The sequence below is a fragment of the Centruroides sculpturatus genome, unplaced genomic scaffold, assembly GCF_000671375.1.
Source record: "Centruroides sculpturatus isolate CEXI.00-Female unplaced genomic scaffold, Cexi_2.0 scaffold292, whole genome shotgun sequence".
NCBI classification, from domain to species: domain Eukaryota; kingdom Metazoa; phylum Arthropoda; class Arachnida; order Scorpiones; family Buthidae; genus Centruroides; species Centruroides sculpturatus.
Genome location: NW_019384986.1, coordinates 296,093 through 319,990, shown reverse-complemented (window position 1 = coordinate 319,990; position 23,898 = coordinate 296,093). Strand labels below are relative to the sequence as shown.

The window sequence follows — 23,898 nt, the reverse complement described above, 5'->3', positions numbered from 1 at the left end:
CCATTTTCTATATTTGAAAACATTACAGTGATTTGTTGATTATATAAAAATCAAAATTTAGAATATTTCAGTTAATTAGATTGGAGATATATTAAAATAGATAATCATTCATAAATTATAAATGATTTTCAAGTACACATAGTATTATAAAGTTAAAATTTTTGTTTTAACTCATACAGAATCATTTGTATATATTACAAATATATTATTATTATTAAATTGTTTTATCAGACAAACATATTAAACATAAATCTTAAAAACATATCAAATAATTTAATAGAAGAGTTTAAAAATTAAAATTTAGTTGATTTTTACCTATTTTGAATACATTGTAAGATCAAAACAGATTGAAATAGAGACAACAGGAGGCATCATCCAATAACTTATTATCATTAGTTTCTCAACGCTATTATATTTTTAATATAAACCAAAGCTGAATTAATGTATAATTAGGAAATTAACTGAATTATTTATTAAAAAAAATGTAAATGATATGCCTAATTTGGAATGTAATGAACTCCTAGATATGTAAAATAATTTTTTTTTTTAATCTAAGAACAAATTAGAATCTATTTATAATTCAAACATAAATTATTTATTGTATTTATACAGACACTTGGCAAATCACAGAATTAAATTTTATTCAGTTAATACGTGTCATTTATACACGTTTCCGGCATTTCAAACCCCTCTTCAGCCAACTTGCAGTTTTTCTCTGTAATTGTTGTTTTGTTGACCCTTATGCATCTTCTGATGATATGATACGTGTATAAATGAGAGGAACACGTATCAACTGAATAAAATTTAATTCTGTGATTTGCCAAGTGTCTTTATAAATACAATAAATAATTTGTGTTTAAATTACAAAGATTACTGGCATGGTTTCAAAAATACCAGAATTAGAATCTATTCTTATTAAATATCTTAATATAAATTTCAATATATTTTAATATATTTCTTTTAATAAATTGGTTAAAAACCATATTGAAGTACATTATGAAAGTCAAATATTTGCATATTAAATAAGTGATTTTAAATTTTAAAACTCAGTATTTTTAATCAATAGTATTTCTTTAATATAATAGGAAAATTATGTGTTGGTTTAGTTATTCCATATAAAATATTATTATTAGTAATTTAATTACTCAAAATAATAGATAAGTAAATAATTGTTATTTTGTACTTTGTAATATAATAATTTAATTTTAATTTTTGATATATAAAATAAAATTCTTAGATGAGAGAGATGTTTTTACAGAGAATATAGATTATAAATGTTTCCAGTAGACTGCTTTTTCTATTGTTGTTATAAGTTTTTAAGTTTAAATTTATTCATTATGATAATACTCTGTATACTGTATAGATTTTATTTAAATTTATAATAGAATTTTGTTTATATTATTTTGTTAAATGTTAGCTATTCATGTTATACTTTTTTAAAGTTATCAAGTAAAATGATAAATTTAGTAACTATAAATAAAATATTTAGTTTTAAATTTTATTTTTTGTACGTTTATTATCACAAATTTCTTATGTATATTATTATTATTTTTTTATACATATATATCTATATGCTTATTTTATGCTGAAATGAGCTTTTCCTAAATTTTTTCTATTTTGAATATATTCTTTGTATTTTGCCTGCTTTTCAGATGCTTATTTTCATTTTCATTGCAAACTTGATTCATATAGTTAATTACAATCATAGTATATTTAAAAATAAAATTACTTGGTTTTCATTCCATGCCTATCTTCTTTCTTGTATTTTCTATTTCATACTAAATAGATATATATTTAAAATAAAATCTCAAAAAGTTTAATATGTTCAACAATTTTAACAAATAATTTATTATCATTAATTGTTAATCTAAGAATTTTTGCATATTTTTGAAATGTTTTAAATGAATGAAATGTAAAGACACTCCAAACCAAGGAATGATACAAAATTAACAGCACAATTGTTCATTGGCATAAAATAAATTGAAGTCATATATTGACAACAAAAGTTTATTCAGAAATTTCATTTATCTTGACAACAAAAATTATTATTAAACAAACAAACAGACACGAAAAAAAGTAAAAACAGCTTATTAAGGAAACTAATGTTAAAAACTCCTGAATACAATATTTAGGTCCATCAAACTATATCTCATTCATTAATGCACATTTTTATATTCTCTGCATTGCATTTCATTTTCATCTCAACTTCTTTTGTTTTGCTTTGTATAATAGTAGTTTTTATAATCAGTTTTTTTTGGATTGCAATTTGAAAAAATTGTAGACCTACAAATTTCCACTGTCATCCATCTGTCTATTTGTCCTTTGTTAATCTCGAGAACAGTGTTAGACAGATGAAAGTCAAGACCAGATATGGAAAGCTTAGGGAAAAGATTAACTATATACAAACTTCTGGTCTAGACCAGAAGTCACATGAATTCAGTTCAAAAATTTTCCATTGAATGGAGTTATATAGATGACCAGCATGACTCTATTTTCAGGAAAAGTATGATTACAGGGGCAAGACACTACAAATTTGAGATGGAGAACATATATTTTAAATTGAATAAATTAAGAATATGATTAAAAATTGCAGCCTGGCATTGGGATGATGTCACAATATGTAATTGCTCATTCTGACAGGCCTAATTTAGACCTTTGCGGGCCCTAGGCAAAATAATATTTACGGGCCCCTTTACAAATTTTGTATTATTACAAATATAAATAAAATTGTAATATTTAAAATTAAAGTATTTTTATTTTTACATTTGAATATCTTACATTGTATTTTTGGGGCTACAATAAAATTATGCAGCAATAAACATTATATTTTTCTCAACAAACTCTGCTTTATTCTGAACTTCACTGAACAGATCTAATGTGCATATACAAACATTATCTAATTCTCAGTGATGATGTTAGATGTCGGAGCAGTAGGTAATGTCATTCTTAATTATTAACCCTTGAATATGGCACTAATAATACAGTAATTCGCAATACCAATAAAACAATGGCACTTTTAGAACCTATTACAGGTTCTAAAAATAGAACAAGTTCAAAATACAAAATATTTTGTATTTTGAACTTGTTCTATTTTTGAAGTGTTGTAATTAACCTGATGATGATCCATTGATTGGATTGAAAACGTTTGTTTTAAGAATAAATCTCTCAGCGAGGGATCAGGTGTTGATTAAGTTAATGATTTTATATTAAAAGTGAGGATCTAGAATCTTTTTAACCATAAGTTACTAAAATTAAAATTGATATATTTTGAGTACCAGTATGAATATAATTATATTGAACCAAATTGATAACAGTTTTGTTCTAATGATGAAAAAAAGAATTGTTATTAAAAATGAATTGAAATTTAACACTTATGAAGTGTTAAAGAACAGAATATGCTGTGTTTGACGATTGATTAATTTATCATAGAAAGTATATTTTTTTTTATACATTAATTAATTAAACAAGAAGATTTTAACTTTAAAAGAATGTTTAATACTTTTAGATTAACAGTTGATGATGATATTCTCCCCCTCTCACACTTTCTGTTTCCATTTATTTTATCATGAACTAGAATAAAGTTTGATTTATTTAATTTATAAATTATGTATAATATATAATATTCTTTCTTAAATATTACTTTTATGTATATAAGTTATCAGTTTATAGCTTTAAATGAATTCATTAGAACTGATATTAGATAAAAGAAAACCAAGTAATTTTATTTGAAATAATTTTATATATATTTAGTAAAGTACATATTGATATTCCAAAACTTTGATAAAGTATTTAATGTTCATTGAGGTGTTCACTATTTTTAAGAAATGAAATATATAACACATTTCCTTCTATCTCTATATCAGAAATGAAATATGTATGTTTATAAACTTAAATTCATTTATAAATTAATTTCATAAATTTTGTTTTGCTGATTGAATATTGTAAGTCAGTGTCACATTGAAAATGTTAAAAAGGCAATACAATCTTGTGGAATCAAAAATTATAGACTACCTTTCACTTATACATTTCTCTACTAGTCACAGCCCCTATTAAGAAACATATCACAGTTTCATGACTTCATAATGATAATTGTCTGCCTTTTTTTTGAAGAAGAAAACTCCTTATATAGCAAAACCATTTTCTGGTATTAAGAGAAATGAAGTAGGAGTATCTACACTAAAATTAAATATATTCTTAAGGAAGAGTTAGATACATATCTCAGAATTTTATTCTTAATCTTGTCACATTATCTAGTCATAAATCCTGAAATATTTTTCAAAATAACATATTTTAGAAAATGTAATAATATAATAGCACATCTATCACCAATATTTCTATACACCATATTCAAAAATAGCAAATTAGAAAGCATATCCTGCAAAATTCTTAAATAATAAATATATCTTTGGTAAAACATATCAGTGATATATATATATATAGCAAAGAATGCTCAGTATATTTCATATTTTTTAAAAATAAAACAGTCCACCAATTTTATAAAACTCTTCCGTCCTATTTGTTATACTTAAGCGAGATAGAACATTTATATATTTTTTGTTTATCGGGCACAATTTTTTTAAATAATAATTTCTTATATTAAACAGATAAAATTCAGCACAAATTTGAGTGCCTTAGAGTTTTTGTGAAGTTAATACATTATAGACAAATATTTAAGATACTCTGGTATTCATTTTGATGATATTTTACACTTATTATGTAGAGCAAATTAAAGTTTTTCTTTGATATTTAGGACATAAATTATTCTGGCAATAATTATCTGTGATAATTGTATTCTGAAAATATTTTACAATTGAGAGAAAAATTAAATTTAGAATATTTTATTTTAGATGATATATCTTATGACTGAAAGGCATAATTGCAATTCTAGCTAATTTGTTAACCTGTACTTCAGTACAAAAAGCTTTTGCAAAGATTTTAGTAGTAATATTTATTATTACAGCATACTTAAAATATATATAACTATTAAATTTCTTATTTCAAGAATTTAGAAAGATGACAATTGTGTAAATTGATTAAGAACAATGAATAGTCAAAAATTGTTAAGTTGAGGATTAAGCAATATAACAAATAATTTGAGAAGTTATTTTATTGTTGACTCCATTAATGAAATATATTAAGATTCCACAACCCAAACAAGTTGCAGTTTATATTGTAATTAAAATATTTTTGGAGTTTACTTGATTTGATAAATTATTGTAGATTTGTCACTGCACATATATAAAACTTTCTTGCAAATCTTCATAAATGCTTTGTAAATGTTAATTGATAGAATTTTCAATTAAATTTTGAGTTGCTGTTTCAAGTTCTTCAAAAAAATGCATGTACATCTTGGAAAAATGTATATGTATTTAACATTTTTGAATGTTATCAATAACTTGTTATTTTTAATTCATATTTATTTGTCATCTAATAATACTGTTATTTAGAAGATGATTCAATAAATTCCTGCTTGTATCACTTAATTATTCCTGTAAAACTGATGAAGCATGCAATTACACATCAAACTGTAATTTTTTTAAATGGAGATTATGATTCTGAAAAAATAATTTGAAGTACAAAATATTACACTGAGATATTCAGCAAGAAAATATAACATTTTGTACAATCATAATAGAAAGTTCGTTTCAATTGTAAACAGTGGCAATTCATGATAAGTACTGCAGAATTGCAGCACCCCAAAGAAAAATAAAATGACAAAAATATGGCTAGATTTTTATTACATGGTAATTATATGAATTATATTCAGTTAAATTTAATGCTTTTATCAAAACTAGTGCCGATCAAAGCATCGTATGAAACCAAAATGATTTATTAGGATTGCATACTGTGTACTCACCTGTGAAAGTACTGTACCTCATATTAGACAGCTATGAAGCAAGTCATAAATTGAGTGATAATAAAGCATGTAAGCTTATATCAAAATGCCTAATACTTTCATAAAATAAAATTTAAATAGCATAAAACAGATGCATTCAACAAGTATTACTTTTATGCAGCATGCTAGGAAAAGTTATAAATAATCTTAATTAGTTTTTATTACTAAAATATGTAGAATAATGAACATGACAAATTAAAATTTAAGTATTTTCATTACAATAGATTCATTGTATCTTCAGGAACAATGAATAGAATTGCAAGTATTTACAATATATATATATGCTTCAAATTACATCACACCACACTGAGATATATGTAATAACAAACACAGAAACAGTTTCCAGTGTGTATAAACAAAAAATGATTTTTGCACAAATGTTTTCTAACTCCTGAGTTCTTCAGGTGTGACAGAATGGTTACTCAATGGAATGTCTTTCAGAACAGATGTGAATTTATAAAAGTTTTTGAAAGAATGTAATTTGAAAGACCATTTGGACTATAAATTTAAACTTAAAGTTGCACATAACAATCAATCAACTAACAACTTTTTTGTTTATACACACCAGAAGTTGGCTTTTGTTGGTTATTATTATATATAAGCTTTGTATATCCACAACAGTAAAAAATAAAATTTTAACATAAACATTAAAAAGCAATTTCTTCTGAACACAATACAATTTGTATCATGTTCAAACATCTTTCTACTGTCTAATATTAACATTTAAACTGTTTTTAATGAACATTGAAAACCTATATAAAATATTAGTTAACATTGCATAATTAACAAAAATTTAGCACTTAAACTATTAAATATTGTTTTTGTTTGAATTTTCTGTTTTTTCATCATTATCTTCAAAATAAACGTTCTTTTTCTGTTTATTATATTTTTGCAGATTATGTTTCAACCTACTAATTTTAATATATTTAAATTTTATAGCAGATTTCAATATTTTTTGATATAATTCCTATCACGTGTTGGAATGTTTTCAGTGATAGACTTTGGAAGAGAAAGTGTTCTTAACTGTCTGTTCTCTTTGAGGTGTACCTTTAGGTAATATAAATCTACTAGTCTGTCTATTTCACCTTGTATTTTTTCTCTGTATCTTCTCTCTTGATATTGAACTGTGTACATGTTTTCTTCTTTCGATCTCAACTCCAGTTTCTATATTAATAATTTCTTTTGATTCTGAATCAAATTCAATATTGTATTAATAATCTTAAGTCATTTTTATTAATCTTATAAATATTAACTCATTACTAACTTACAAACATAATTATAATGACAATAAATACCACATGTTATATATTGAAGAAAATTAATTTTTCACAGATCCACATAAATATGTTACTTTTCTAGAATCACAAACATCACAACTTACTTTCAAAGTATTTTTGGATTGAATAAGTCTATCTTTATGGAAACTTATAACAAAAAAACACTTTTTACAAACCATTTTAAAGCATTCAAATGCACAGTAATGTTCAAAATGTTATCCAGCAAAAGAAGACAAATATTAGAAATATTAAAATATGGACAAGAGAAAATGTAGTTTTAGAAATATATAAAGCTAGAAAAGGATTCAAAAAATTTTACATTGAGAAATTTCATAATTCTGCTTTATTTTTTTATGCTTAAGTTGAAAAAGTCCAAATTAAAAAGAAAACAATGTCATATTTTCAAACACAATTTTAATATCAAATAGATATATATATATAAACTATAAACTGAAAAATATTTAGTTACTTTTATATAGATATATTTTAAATTAATTAAAATATCACATTAATAAAATGACATTTGGCTAGTATTGCAATTATGCAAGCTCATAGAGTTGAAAGATACTTTTATTCATAATTTAAAGTTTTCAGTTTGAGTTGTTTGTAGTTGTAAAGTATGTGATGTTAAATTCGTTATGCTTGTATTAAATACATTTTTTTAAAAATAAAATAATCACATTCTTAATGATTGTTAATTTTAAAATTTAATTATCATGTATTCTATTCATATATATATAAAAGACAGGATTGAGTAAACTTTAAATTAATAAAAATAAAAACTTTATTATATAATAATTAATATTTACTTTTAAAGTATTAAAAATATTTAGATTTTTAACGTGAACTGTTAAAGAATTTGGGCATTATTCTGTTTAATTCACATTCTTAAGAAAAATTATAAGATTTGCTATTTAAATTTTTCTTAAATAAATTAAAATAAAGAAAGCAAGTCAAATTAAGGAATACAGAATGAACATATTAATTAATGCCCAAAATCAAAATCTTCAAAAATTTGTATATTATACTGTACAAGACACAATGAAATTCTAATTTCATTACTTGTATGTTTATATGTCTTTCATGTATTTGAAAAATTTCTGTTTTGAAATTCAACAAAAAATTAAATTCTGAGATAAAAATATTAATCTGAGACAAGTTTTTAATGTGTAATTAATTATACATTGTAAAGGAAAATTTTTTGTGAAAACTATTGGTAGACTTTTGGCATTTTATCTTAATAATTATTCTTAAATTATTATTATTTTAAATATCAGAGATCTGTTATTTAATTGATTCTGCCTGAATTTAAATAATTCAACAGAATTTTAAATTATTTAAATTGATATTAGAAAATAGGCAGAAAAAGATCAAAAAATGTGCAAATAGAATAATAATAAAGGCTCACTTTTAATAAAATGTGAAAATAAATCAAGTCTTGTTTGAAAAATTGAACAATAACCATGCATATGCTCAAATGTTTTTGTTTACTTATTAATAATCAGATTTTCTTTTAATTATCAGAAAAATAATTCTGATAATAATTACTGACTAATTAATAACTTTATTATAAATATTATGATGTTTTATTTACTTTTGATTTGTAAATTACACAGACTTGCTATGCTTTTTTTTTAAAATTTCAAATAAAGAATAGAATAATATGCTCCATGAAGTGAAAATTATGAGCTCAATATTCAATACTGTACTTACATAAATAAACATTAATCTGATAATCTGTATACGAAGGTTGAGACAGTTTTATTTATAAATGAAAGTCAATGTATAAGTAAAACTATTTTGACTCCTGATAAAGATTATCGTAATGTTTATTTTTAAATTTAAAATGCTGTGTTTATAAAGCTCATACAAAATATTTGATTAATTTTATATCATAAATATATGATATGTTACATGATTTTCACACAGAAACAGAATACAATTTGCATTTTATTAAAATAAAAAGGCATGAATTAAAGTATTTGTATGTGAATAGTTTTATTTAAAGTATGGATATATATTTTATATGATTTTATTTCAATAATAATGTAAATTGTTTCTCAAGATTTCAATCTATGTCACTTGAAAAATACACTATTATACATGTGATCTGATTATTAAAATAAATACATATGTATATGAATTATCTGACACTTATGAATTCATATCTGAGACTATTAAACTAGGTTGTGTATAGAAAATACTGTTTTTCTTGTATATTTACTAAAGAGAACAATTAATTCAATATCTATCAGGGATTTTATATTAAATTTTTTGCTTTCTGAATGAATTGAATGATCTAATTATTTATGGATTGAACATTTGATAAATACCTTTACATGAGTTAAATGAATGTATTACAAATAATGATTGGTTCAACTGCAATCACAATATAATTAATGTATGATATTTAATAATTGATATTTAATGATGTATTTGTAAAATGTGTAATGTTGATACTAGTCAGTTATTGTGTAAAATTGTGATTGAGCTCAAGTTAATTATGGTAAAATCTTTTATATCTATTATATATTACTTGAATATAAATTTAAATGATGTTATCAATTAAAGTAGAACATCAGTTGTCCAAATTAATTGGAAAATTAAATATAAAAATATTTGAAACTATTTAAACAAATTGAATTGTACATTATAGTTTTATTCTTTTGCTTTGATTCATAAAAGGTGACAGGAAGACATTTTTAATTGATATTTCTGAATTTTTATTTGCCTTTTTACATATTAAATATATTGTCTTAATATAGTTAATTTGAAATTTGAAAGCATTTGAAACATTTCAGATTTTTTAATAAGCTTTATATACATTTGAAAAGTTTGCACACACTTTTATATTTTAATAATTTCAAGCCAACATGCACTTGAATTCAAGTGTTTAATTAGATACAGTCTCATCAAAATAATATTTAGCTTTAATATGAATTACTGATATGAAACCTAAATTTGAGACAGTTTGGATGAACTCTAACTGGACTGTAATTGGTAGCATGCTGCTGATAATTATTAAACATATACAGTAAGTCAGTGGTATAACTAGGTTTCACTGAAGTTTGCAGTGATTGGAAAGCTTCAGAGATCTGGGACCCACACTGCTTTAACAATTTAAACAGTTTTTAATAATAATTATAAAATCACTTATTATTACTATGAAATGAAAACTGTCAAATAAAAAGTTTATTATTGCAATATAAAAAAAATGACTATTGAAAATAGAGTAGTTGACACTCTTGAAAATTTTTTCATGAGTTCAAAATTATAATTAAGCCACTGATAGGCCTATTAAAAGTTTTGTGTGAACCATACCAGAAAGTAATATAAATTATACTTTATGCCTATGATTCTGTAATCCGAAAACTGATAGTTGACAGTTCGATCAGATGAACATTAAAAATTAATTCTTTCTATCTCCCATGTTTCTCGTTTAGTAATATTTGAAGGGAATAGATTAAAGCAGACAAGAGAAAAGTTAATAGTTGCATTTTGTCTATAAAATTAATAAAATCACTGCAAATTTGAATTATTTTTATATTGGATTTTAAAATTGAATTGTTAAGAAGCTAATTAAGTACTAGAGTAACAACTATGCAACAAATATTTCTTTATAGTTTCATAGAAACTGACTATTATTATTTAGAAAGTATGTCATATAAAAACATTTAATGTTAATAAGTTTCTTTGTATTTCTGATATTGTCGTAAAGTTAAAGTTTTTAAAATTGCTTTAGAAGTTAGTTCTGATTTTTTGTAAATCAGAGTTGAGTTTTTTTAATGATAATGCATATATTCCTAAAATTGTATCATAAATATTCTCAAAATTTTTATATGGAAATACCAATTATAAAAATATTGATGTTAGCAAATTAATGAAGCATAAATAATCATGTTAAATAAAAAACTAAAGGCAAAATCAGTTAAGACATAATCCTACCACTCTAGGAATCCAGGATTAAGTCCAGAGGAGTAACCTTCAGAATTTTTCATAGACAGTGTGTTCTGGTTATGTCAGGTCTCATCCTTCACCACCCATCCACTTTCTTACATGTCTGGCCAAACCATAACAAGCATGAAAAAAGATCTTGTTTACAATGAAAAAATGACTCTGAAAAAAGATTCTGTGGGCCTGAAAAAGTACACAAAGAGTAGAAAGAGCAAAAATAAAGAATAAAAACACAAATTTTCACACTTTTGCACAAAAAAAGTTTAGACTATATAATTTTAAATTTTTGGATAACTGATGTTCTTCTATAATACAAAAAATTTGTTAAAAGTTTTATATTGGCCATTTCTTGAAAGTTAATTCAATAACAATGTTGATTAGAAAAATTACTGTACTTAAAAACACAATTTTAGGATTTTTAATTATAAATTACTTTAATAATTGTTGATTAATATGATGATAGATTGTATTTATCAACAGTTATTAATATCAATTTTAAATCATCTCTACAAAATGAGCAATGGGATTGTTTTAAGAAAATTTAAAATGTTTTAATCAATTTTTTTTTAGATTTTATCATCAATTTTTTCAAACATATTGAAATTTTGACAAAGAGTATCAGATTCTAAAATGTTTTGCTGTTGTTCAATGTTTGGAGAAATATAATTAATAAATAACCCATTGCTACAATAAAAATTAATTTTTTGTATTAAATTATATATAAGTTTTCATTTATGTTTATTTGTATGCTGTTATAGACATANTAAATGTTTAATTAGATTAATGTAGAAGACAATTTGATATAAAATAAATGTAATGTAATTTAATATTATTGTTAAGTTATTAATTATTTTTATTAACACATCTTTATTATATATATATACATAAATTAAATGTACAAAAATTTATTTATTTTAGAATCTTTCTAATGATTTTTTTTGACAAATATTAAAATTCAAACATAATTTCAATCAGTTTTTTTAAAAATATATCTTATTATAAATAAATATTTTCTTATAAAATTTTTGAGATATAATTTTGTTTTTCTAATTATATATTTTCTCAATATCAATAAAATACAAACGCAGTTAAATTATGACCAAAACAGTAACGCAGATAATTTTACATTATTTGTAGACTCTGCTCAGGAAGTGATGCAGGTGCATTGGAAACCTCATGGCTCTTTCAAGTTCCTGCAAGATAATGAGACTGATATGCTCTGATTCTACCTAGAATAGGCAAAAATTTCCATTTGCAGTCTACCTGGATTATCTTCCAATAATTGAACAGGAAATTGTGTTTAGATATTACTTCTGAACTAAATTGTAATGAATGCCTTTAATGGTGCTGTAGATAAAACAAAAACAAATATTCAAATTTTTAGAATCTTTATAAATTTTTCGAATTTTGAATTCTAATTATCAGCATGCATGATCACTTTTCGACGATCCTTATTACTGTATTATTATTGTTATTACTATTACTATTATTATTATTATTATTCTGTATAGTTAAGCAATTCAGTTGATTTTGAGCAGAGTTTACAAATTTTATTTTCCTATGGCTTTATTATTTTTTTCTAATTTATTTTATAATTAAATTTATTCGTTTCAATATTTTATGAATTTTTAAAACTATTATAATAAGAGATTAATTTATTCCTTCTCTTTACATATAACACTTAATATACAATAATTTCATTTTTTGAATTAATTTCTAAGATTAATTTTTTTTAATATATAATATATATTTTCTCATCTTTTAATATAGTGAGATAATTTAATATAATTGTGATAATAAAAATTAATGATGTACAGTTGAAAATCTGAAAAATTAAGATAATATTCTAGTCCAGTATTGATATATATATATATTTGCACATAATGTCGAGTCAAACAAAAGTTAAAAGCTATTTTTTCTAGTTATATATTTGCAAAATATTGTAATATCTATATATATATATATAAATATACAGTACATATGTATATAAAATATTTAAAAAAATAATTTTATTAAAGTTTTCCATTTGTAAAACTTGCATTGAGCAAGAATCAGCTGTTAAAATAACTTCAAAACTTCACTCGCTCACAGTTTAAAGTTAGGTTTGTTGTTTAAATGTGTAAAAAAGTTAGAAAATGTTTCTTAATATTATGTTAATTGTTAAAATAAAAATACAAATTATCTTGTGCCATATTATTAAAAAAATTATTAATAATTTTTTAGTAGAAAATAATTAGTAATTTATTATATTGTTGTGGTTTAGCTCAATTTAAACATTGTTGTTATTGTATTTAAATGTTTTTTGGTCACAATATGTTTCAATTATAATAAGTATTTTTTCAATATATTTACAGAAAAACTTATTTAAAGCATGTTAAGTGATATATTTTACATTTATTTATTTATTATTATTATATATTTTGTAAAAATTCAGATATATATATATAAGAATAAGAAGTCATTATACAATTAATCACTATTGTATAATTACTACATTTCATTATTGTCTAGTCCTAATTGGAAAAATTTTGATAATGCAAATTAAAAGAATTCTAAATTATATGAGTTTCCTTTAGATAATACATACTTACATTTTTTTCATAAATATTCCTATAAAAATAATTAATCCACATAATTAATTTTATTTGGTTTACTAATCGTCTTTGTTTTATAAAAGAAAGTACATTTGGTTCTCATAAATTCATGCAATTTAAGAACAGATTTGGGGTCATTATATAATAATTACTCATTTTTTATTAAATTTTATTTAAATCTAAATTAATAATTATGACATTACATTTGTTAAAATATAGAATTTTCTTGATCAGATTTTTAATGATACATTAGAATAGAGATAATGAAGATTTTTTAATTGGAGGGCCTTATTCCATTTTAGAGGGCTGCTGTTGTATTACAGATTGCATAAGTGTATGCATTTAGCATGCATGGATAAAAAAACATATAATACATTCATTATTTTAAAAAAAGAACAGAAAATAAGAATTCCATAATTCAAAATTTATGACAACAAAATTAAACTTATGCCATTTTTATATTTTATCATGTTGCATTAGAAGCTAACAGAAGGTTGCATGGGTGGTCTGAAGATCATTTGTTCTCTACCTGAATTAAAAATCTTTGTGGGATTTGTATTAGATGATTTGTCATTGTTAGCACTGATCTTTAACTTTAAATATATCCAGTTGCTCTAACAACTTTGACAAAGTTTAGAAGTATTCATTTTATTTCTTAGTATAATTGTTTAACATCATTGTTCTTTTTACTTTCAACTGAAAGAAATTTTAATTACTGGTTAATATGATAATTTTAAAAAATTACTAATGAATCTGTCAAGTATTCAGTTTTTATGTTTGCTTTATAAATGCAGAAGTAATTCAAATTCTAGAAATAGTATTGGAATGATAATTAATACTGTTTTTATTGTCTTGGAAATTTTCCTTATACTGTACATGCTGTGATATTTATTTCAAGAAATAATCAATTTGAAGTGAAGCGAAAAAGAGTGAGACATTAATGGTAGAAGGTTGATGGAATAGGTAGATGAAAAAGTATGTTAATCAAGTTAGGAAAGGGATTCAGACAAATCGATTAGTAACTTCATGCATTTTAAGTAAATCAGATATAAATTTAAAACTTGTTCTCACTTTGAGGTGATTTATTTTAATTGTTACCAAATTTTTTTTATTGAAAGCAGAAATAGTAATGTTATATTATGGCCAAGTAACTTCCATTATTTAACATTGCAAAAACTTTTTTAATCAATCAATATATTAAAAGATGTATTTACTTCAAACTTCTCTGCATTATTTATTTAAAATGGAAATATTTAAGGATTAAGCATTTATTTAGGATTAATTATCATTATAAAATATTGATATAATAATAAATTCATTATGTAAAATTGCTAATAATCTTAACAAATTAAAAATAAAATTGTCTTCCTAGCAAGTAAATGAGAGCTTTTTTTACAGTTTATGTATGAACAATGTCCCAGTCTTATAAAGTAGGAAATTCCAAAATCTCAGAATACTGAAATTATTAGTTCTGTAAAACTTGATTTCAGTTTTTTGACAACAGAATGTATTAAAAATTAAAGTTTAGCATTTTATTATTACTGTTTTCGTAGACATATACATTGGCTTCTAGATTATACTTATAATTATTACTTCAACAATTCTAATGTAATGATAGATTTGTAAGTGTGGTAAAATTTCAAATTAAACACATTCAATGTGACTTTTTTTGATATTTTAATGCCCTCTTCCATGTTTTCTATTCTTAAAATAATTTGACTTTTGTAGTCAGATTTGCAGTACTGTAATGTAATATTATAAACCAAATGAGAGAGATGAAATCTGTTTCTTATGCATTTGAACAATAATTTTGATCATATATTGCTTATCTAAGTAGTATTAGAAAGGGTATTGCAATTTTATTAAACATCTCATTCTGTTTATCTTGCAACACAAAATCCTGTTTTCTGGGTGAGTAATTAGAATTTTGAGAATCAATTGTATCTTTTAATATTTCCTGCATGCATTGGTTGGCATTGTTTATTTTCATCTTTATTAAAGTAAACAATGTTAGATAAATTTTAAGAAGAAAAATAAAAAATTAATTTTATGGATTAATTGGAGAAAGAAAACTACATGGAGAAATGTTTCTTACAAAAAATTACGTATTTGTTATCAGTTTTCTATTTATACAAGGTTATTTTACTTTAAATATTAAATAAAGATAATCGAACATTCAAACATTTTCTTATTTTTTTTCGTAGGTAACTATCATTTTCAATTATATAATGATTAAAAATATTGAAATGCAGTTTATGAAGATCTTCTTATATTAATCTTTCAACAGTTGGTGTGATAAATTGTAAATGAAAATTTGAATTTAAAAAAATTATAAATGAACAGTTTTCAAAGATGTTAATCTTAACAAACAACAATAAATCAAAAATGTAAAATTTATGTGATTTTGATTTTTATTTTCCAAAATTTAGATATTGTTATTATTAAAAGTAACAGGAATATTTTTTAAGTTTTAGGATAGAAATTTAATATCATAATAGTGAATTTTAGTAAAAAAGTTTTAATGTTTAACTTTTAATTTTAACACCATCTTAATGACACAGTAAATGGTATTTTAGAAATATCAAACAATAAACGTTAAATGTTTAAGTTTAGAAACTTAGATTGAAGACGTCATATTTGTATAATATGATGTCGTCTTTGCATAATTTAAATATTCATTACATAGAACAACTCTTGAAGATCATCTGCATTGGGCGATCATCTCTTCTAAGTCTCTGAGAAAATATAGATGTTGCTAAATGGAAATTTCATTAAATTTAAAATATGAACGGAAATACTTTTATTAAAATACAGTAAATGAAGGTATGTATTACATTATTTTTACTTTTATGGGTTTGCTAATCTAAAAATGTACGTGGTGTTGTATCAAAAAATCTCTCTCATTCTGTCAGGACTTTTTTAAAATTCAAAGCATTGGTAATTAATGATCACTTAAAGAAATATGTAGGTCTACAGTATTCAATAAACAAAATCCTATTATGGCACAATGACAAATTTGAAACGTTTCAAATTATAATTTCTTTCATTAGAAGCTATAGTAAGAAAATAGTTTAATTATGCAGGAAAAACTTTACATAATGAACTACTATAACAAGGAGTACGAATTTCGGTTTCGGATTATGGAGTCAAATTTCGTAAAGTTTACTCCATTAGAATTTAAAACTCCAAATGATTAAAAGTATTGTGTTTCTTATGCTGCTTATATCTACGAGAATTTTTAGTAATATACAGCCATATCCCGATACCTGACTTCCCGCTATAACAAATTATGATGTTCAGTACTTATCGTGATATCCGCGAATTACAAAATCTCGATTTTCTGAATTTCTTCCAACTGTGGAAAAGTTGAAAAGTTGCGTTAGTAAAAGTGAAAAGCGAGGAACGACGCCCATTTATTTCAGCTGTGTTGTCTATTCTACTGTCGTGGTACAATTTAGTGATTTTTATCAAAAGATTTCAATGCAATTTTGCGAGCTTATTCGTAACATTTCACATATTTTGGTTGGCGAGGCACTCTGTTGGGTTTCTGGAAGTTGTAAAAATTCAATAGCCACTTTTTTGTAGCTTACAAGGTCCATTTTACATATTAGATAAACAATTATCCTTTCGCTAAGTAAATAGATTAAAAATTGCAGCCCGACATTGTGACGATCTCTCAAGAAATAATCGCTCGTTAGAATATACAGTAATTTATTTGGCCAATGTGGAGATCAAAATACATTGCTAAAAATATTTGTAAATATTGTAATGTATATAAAGATCGATTCATTACAACTTATTGAAATATTGTTTAGATACTTATATAAGATTTGTTGTTATTCTGCCAGAATAATCTAGAATAATCCTATTTCAACACTTAATATTTTTGATTTTTACACATCTCTTGTGTTCTAATGTACTGTACAAGGTATCGAAAAGTCGCGCATATCAAAAAATTAATTTGGTAAATTGTGTCAAGTTATTTTTATTTTGTCTCCCGCTACAAAAGCCACACTATAGTGACTGCTGACTATTAAGAAACACTGAATTTTGTGTGAAAGTCATAAAATTGACTGTAGTACAGCTTTGTTTACTGAGGAAGTGAAATGGTTTTTCCCCACGAACAACGGATTTTTGTTGTTGAGCATTATTTCGTCATTGCTTTTATGCATGTGTTGTAGACGATTTTCATAAATATCAAGATTCTACAGTTTTTGTGAGAATTCTTTGACGAACGTCTTATTTCTGAAGGATTGTGGTCCCCACGATCGTCGGACTTTTTCCTATGGGAAAAAATCCTCAAAGGCGCCGTGCATAAAAATAACCCGCACACAATAGACGAACAAAAGAGGAACATTATAAAGGCGATAAATAGAATCAGTTTCAGATGCTTCATAATGTAGCATCAAACGTAGTAGCGATAAAAAGAGCACTCGTGAATGAGGAGACCACTTCGAAAATATGTTGCAAAGATATACTGCAAAACTGAATGAGATTACATTAAAAGCATCAACTAACACCTGTAATCTAGTTAAAATTAACCAATTTATTATAAGAAACATATTCAACTGTCTTTAACAGTCATCCTCAGGAATGTTACATAGAGCAAAATTTAAATATTGATAAAATAGAAATCGTTAAATTCGTGTTAGTGGTCGCATGTGCAAAAGAATGTTGAAGAAAAATAAAATAAAATTACAAAACAGTATAATGGGTCAGATAAAGTATTGTACATACAGTATATAAGTACAAATAAAAAGAAAAATTAAACTAAACATAACGAAAAATTAAAAAAAAAAGATGATTAATGTTCATAAGAGCTTTCCATGCATGCGCTACTGAAGATGTGTCCTTAAAATTAACGGCGAAACCTTTTTTACTCGTTAGTCACTTTGTAAATTTCGAGATTGCAACTTGAGCTATGCAGGAACAGATGTGATATGTTATCAAAGACCACTCGGACTCATTGTCATGAGGAAAGGCCGTTGTGCACAAATCATTCCGTGATGCTTCTTTAGTCTGCAGGAAGTTCCATGTACTAACAGTTTAAATCGCAGTGCCGATTTAAACTGTTATCAAAAATAAGAATTGTGTAAACGCTAGATAGTGAAAATCGTTCACATAACTCTGTCATTCTTCAGCAAGAAAAAGCATGTTGGACTTAAATGCAATATTAACGTTGGCTAGCCGGAATATTTCTCTATAGATACTATAGGATACTCTGTTGAAGTTAAGTCTTGTATGGCAGATCGCTGTTCTCTGTAGAATTGCAATAATGTGATTTGTTTTTCTTAAAGATCAGATTATAAACTGTTTTTACTACCTTCTGTATTTTTGTACATTTGCCTCACAAAATAAAATTGATACATAACACACGTGCGTCACTTTTTGATCACTCTTTGTATAGTCATTATTATATACAGGATTATTCAAAAGTCAGAACAACGTTTCAGAAATTTTTCCACAAACTCTAAGATATATCATGATATGTTGTCCGCCAATAGAACGATACATTGTCCAAGTGTCGTTTTCAAAACAGAACGGGTAGATTTGGTGTTTTTGTTCGTATGGGTATGTTGGAACAGTGGCTAACGTCTCAGCTTGAAGGAGACTGTAATGACTTCATTTTCCAACGGGACGGCATTTCCCCATTTCCACCGACTCGTTCGGGGCTACCTGAATCACAACTTACCATAGCGTTGCTTTGGCTAGACCAGTGATTCTCAAACTTTTTCGCTCCACCGCCCCCTTTGTTCCATAAAGTTATACCCAACGCCCCTAACCCATTTTCTCTTGTGTGAGAAAAGGATTGGAAATATTCTTAAGAAAACTTTTCTATGAATCTCAGTACAGATGATGAGAACAATGAGAATCTCAGTACAGATGATNCTGTATTTTTGTACATTTGCCTCACAAAATAAAATTGATACATAACACACGTGCGTCACTTTTTGATCACTCTTTGTATAGTCATTATTATATACAGGATTATTCAAAAGTCAGAACAACGTTTCAGAAATTTTTCCACAAACTCTAAGATATATCATGATATGTTTTTTACTGTACTTAAAAACACAATTTTAGGATTTTTTAATTATAAATTACTTTAATAATTGTTGATTAATATGATAACAGATTGTATTTATCAACAGTTATTAATATCAATTTTCGTGAACTGTTAAAGAATTTGGGCATTATTCTGTTTAATTCACATTCTTAAGAAAAATTATAAGATTTGCTATTTAAATTTTTCTTAAATAAATTAAAATAAAGAAAGCAAGTCAAATTAAGGAATACAGAATGAACATATTAATTAATGCCCAAAATCAAAATCTTCAAAAATTTGTATATTATACTGTACAAGACACAATGAAATTCTAATTTCATTACTTGTATGTTTATATGTCTTTCATGTATTTGAAAAATTTCTGTTTTGAAATTCAACAAAAAATTAAATTCTGAGATAAAAATATTAATCTGAGACAAGTTTTTAATGTGTAATTAATTATACATTGTAAAGGAAAATTTTTTGTGAAAACTATTGGTAGACTTTTGGCATTTTATCTTAATAATTATTCTTAAATTATTATTATTTTAAATATCAGAGATCTGTTATTTAATTGATTCTGCCTGAATTTAAATAATTCAACAGAATTTTAAATTATTTAAATTGATATTAGAAAATAGGCAGAAAAAGATCAAAAAATGTGCAAATAGAATAATAATAAAGGCTCACTTTTAATAAAATGTGAAAATAAATCAAGTCTTGTTTGAAAAATTGAACAATAACCATGCATATGCTCAAATGTTTTTGTTTACTTATTAATAATCAGATTTTCTTTTAATTATCAGAAAAATAATTCTGATAATAATTACTGACTAATTAATAACTTTATTATAAATATTATGATGTTTTATTTACTTTTGATTTGTAAATTACACAGACTTGCTATGCTTTTTTTTTAAAATTTCAAATAAAGAATAGAATAATATGCTCCATGAAGTGAAAATTATGAGCTCAATATTCAATACTGTACTTACATAAATAAACATTAATCTGATAATCTGTATACGAAGGTTGAGACAGTTTTATTTATAAATGAAAGTCAATGTATAAGTAAAACTATTTTGACTCCTGATAAAGATTATCGTAATGTTTATTTTTAAATTTAAAATGCTGTGTTTATAAAGCTCATACAAAATATTTGATTAATTTTATATCATAAATATATGATATGTTACATGATTTTCACACAGAAACAGAATACAATTTGCATTTTATTAAAATAAAAAGGCATGAATTAAAGTATTTGTATGTGAATAGTTTTATTTAAAGTATGGATATATATTTTATATGATTTTATTTCAATAATAATGTAAATTGTTTCTCAAGATTTCAATCTATGTCACTTGAAAAATACACTATTATACATGTGATCTGATTATTAAAATAAATACATATGTATATGAATTATCTGACACTTATGAATTCATATCTGAGACTATTAAACTAGGTTGTGTATAGAAAATACTGTTTTTCTTGTATATTTACTAAAGAGAACAATTAATTCAATATCTATCAGGGATTTTATATTAAATTTTTTGCTTTCTGAATGAATTGAATGATCTAATTATTTATGGATTGAACATTTGATAAATACCTTTACATGAGTTAAATGAATGTATTACAAATAATGATTGGTTCAACTGCAATCACAATATAATTAATGTATGATATTTAATAATTGATATTTAATGATGTATTTGTAAAATGTGTAATGTTGATACTAGTCAGTTATTGTGTAAAATTGTGATTGAGCTCAAGTTAATTATGGTAAAATCTTTTATATCTATTATATATTACTTGAATATAAATTTAAATGATGTTATCAATTAAAGTAGAACATCAGTTGTCCAAATTAATTGGAAAATTAAATATAAAAATATTTGAAACTATTTAAACAAATTGAATTGTACATTATAGTTTTATTCTTTTGCTTTGATTCATAAAAGGTGACAGGAAGACATTTTTAATTGATATTTCTGAATTTTTATTTGCCTTTTTACATATTAAATATATTGTCTTAATATAGTTAATTTGAAATTTGAAAGCATTTGAAACATTTCAGATTTTTTAATAAGCTTTATATACATTTGAAAAGTTTGCACACACTTTTATATTTTAATAATTTCAAGCCAACATGCACTTGAATTCAAGTGTTTAATTAGATACAGTCTCATCAAAATAATATTTAGCTTTAATATGAATTACTGATATGAAACCTAAATTTGAGACAGTTTGGATGAACTCTGACTGGACTGTAATTGGTAGCATGCTGCTGATAATTATTAAACATATACAGTAAGTCAGTGGTATAACTAGGTTTCACTGAAGTTTGCAGTGATTGGAAAGCTTCAGAGATCTGGGACCCACACTGCTTTAACAATTTAAACAGTTTTTAATAATAATTATAAAATCACTTATTATTACTATGAAATGAAAACTGTCAAATAAAAAGTTTATTATTGCAATATAAAAAAAATGACTATTGAAAATAGAGTAGTTGACACTCTTGAAAATTTTTTCATGAGTTCAAAATTATAATTAAGCCACTGATAGGCCTATTAAAAGTTTTGTGTGAACCATACCAGAAAGTAATATAAATTATACTTTATGCCTATGATTCTGTAATCCGAAAACTGATAGTTGACAGTTCGATCAGATGAACATTAAAAATTAATTCTTTCTATCTCCCATGTTTCTCGTTTAGTAATATTTGAAGGGAATAGATTAAAGCAGACAAGAGAAAAGTTAATAGTTGCATTTTGTCTATAAAATTAATAAAATCACTGCAAATTTGAATTATTTTTATATTGGATTTTAAAATTGAATTGTTAAGAAGCTAATTAAGTACTAGAGTAACAACTATGCAACAAATATTTCTTTATAGTTTCATAGAAACTGACTATTATTATTTAGAAAGTATGTCATATAAAAACATTTAATGTTAATAAGTTTCTTTGTATTTCTGATATTGTCGTAAAGTTAAAGTTTTTAAAATTGCTTTAGAAGTTAGTTCTGATTTTTTGTAAATCAGAGTTGAGTTTTTTTAATGATAATGCATATATTCCTAAAATTGTATCATAAATATTCTCAAAATTTTTATATGGAAATACCAATTATAAAAATATTGATGTTAGCAAATTAATGAAGCATAAATAATCATGTTAAATAAAAAACTAAAGGCAAAATCAGTTAAGACATAATCCTACCACTCTAGGAATCCAGGATTAAGTCCAGAGGAGTAACCTTCAGAATTTTTCATAGACAGTGTGTTCTGGTTATGTCAGGTCTCATCCTTCACCACCCATCCACTTTCTTACATGTCTGGCCAAACCATAACAAGCATGAAAAAAGATCTTGTTTACAATGAAAAAATGACTCTGAAAAAAGATTCTGTGGGCCTGAAAAAGTACACAAAGAGTAGAAAGAGCAAAAATAAAGAATAAAAACACAAATTTTCACACTTTTGCACAAAAAAAGTTTAGACTATATAATTTTAAATTTTTGGATAACTGATGTTCTTCTATAATACAAAAAATTTGTTAAAAGTTTTATATTGGCCATTTCTTGAAAGTTAATTCAATAACAATGTTGATTAGAAAAATTACTGTACTTAAAAACACAATTTTAGGATTTTTTAATTATAAATTACTTTAATAATTGTTGATTAATATGATGATAGATTGTATTTATCAACAGTTATTAATATCAATTTTAAATCATCTCTACAAAATGAGCAATGGGATTGTTTTAAGAAAATTTAAAATGTTTTAATCAATTTTTTTTTAGATTTTATCATCAATTTTTTCAAACATATTGAAATTTTGACAAAGAGTATCAGATTCTAAAATGTTTTGCTGTTGTTCAATGTTTGGAGAAATATAATTAATAAATAACCCATTGCTACAATAAAAATTAATTTTTTGTATTAAATTATATATAAGTTTTCATTTATGTTTATTTGTATGCTGTTATAGACATATAAAAGGTTTGTGAATTTTTTAAAAAAATACCTGTAAGATATGATTGAAATATTAAATAATCATTTGCCAATTTTTGATTATTCAGAATTATTTTTAAAATATATTATTCACATATTATTTTATTAATAAT

The 23,898-nt window shown here is 24.0% G+C and overlaps 2 protein-coding genes across 2 annotated transcripts in view; both read left to right on the top strand.

Moving 5' to 3' along the window:
• LOC111632905 (transmembrane protein 8B-like) overlaps window positions 1-12,845 on the top strand; it is a 39,457-nt gene extending 26,612 nt beyond the window's left edge. The window contains exon 10 of the mRNA XM_023377433.1: window positions 12,265-12,845. Within this exon, the coding sequence (XP_023233201.1) occupies window positions 12,265-12,350 (86 nt within the window). The 3' untranslated portion in view covers window positions 12,351-12,845. The remainder of the gene's footprint in view (window positions 1-12,264) is intronic.
• A 3,678-nt stretch (window positions 12,846-16,523) lies between these two features.
• Window positions 16,524-23,898, top strand: part of LOC111632912 (5'-nucleotidase-like) — a 41,392-nt gene continuing 34,017 nt past the window's right edge. Inside the window, exon 1 of the mRNA XM_023377440.1 lies at window positions 16,524-16,544. Coding sequence (XP_023233208.1) covers window positions 16,539-16,544 — 6 coding nt within the window. The 5' untranslated portion in view covers window positions 16,524-16,538. The remainder of the gene's footprint in view (window positions 16,545-23,898) is intronic.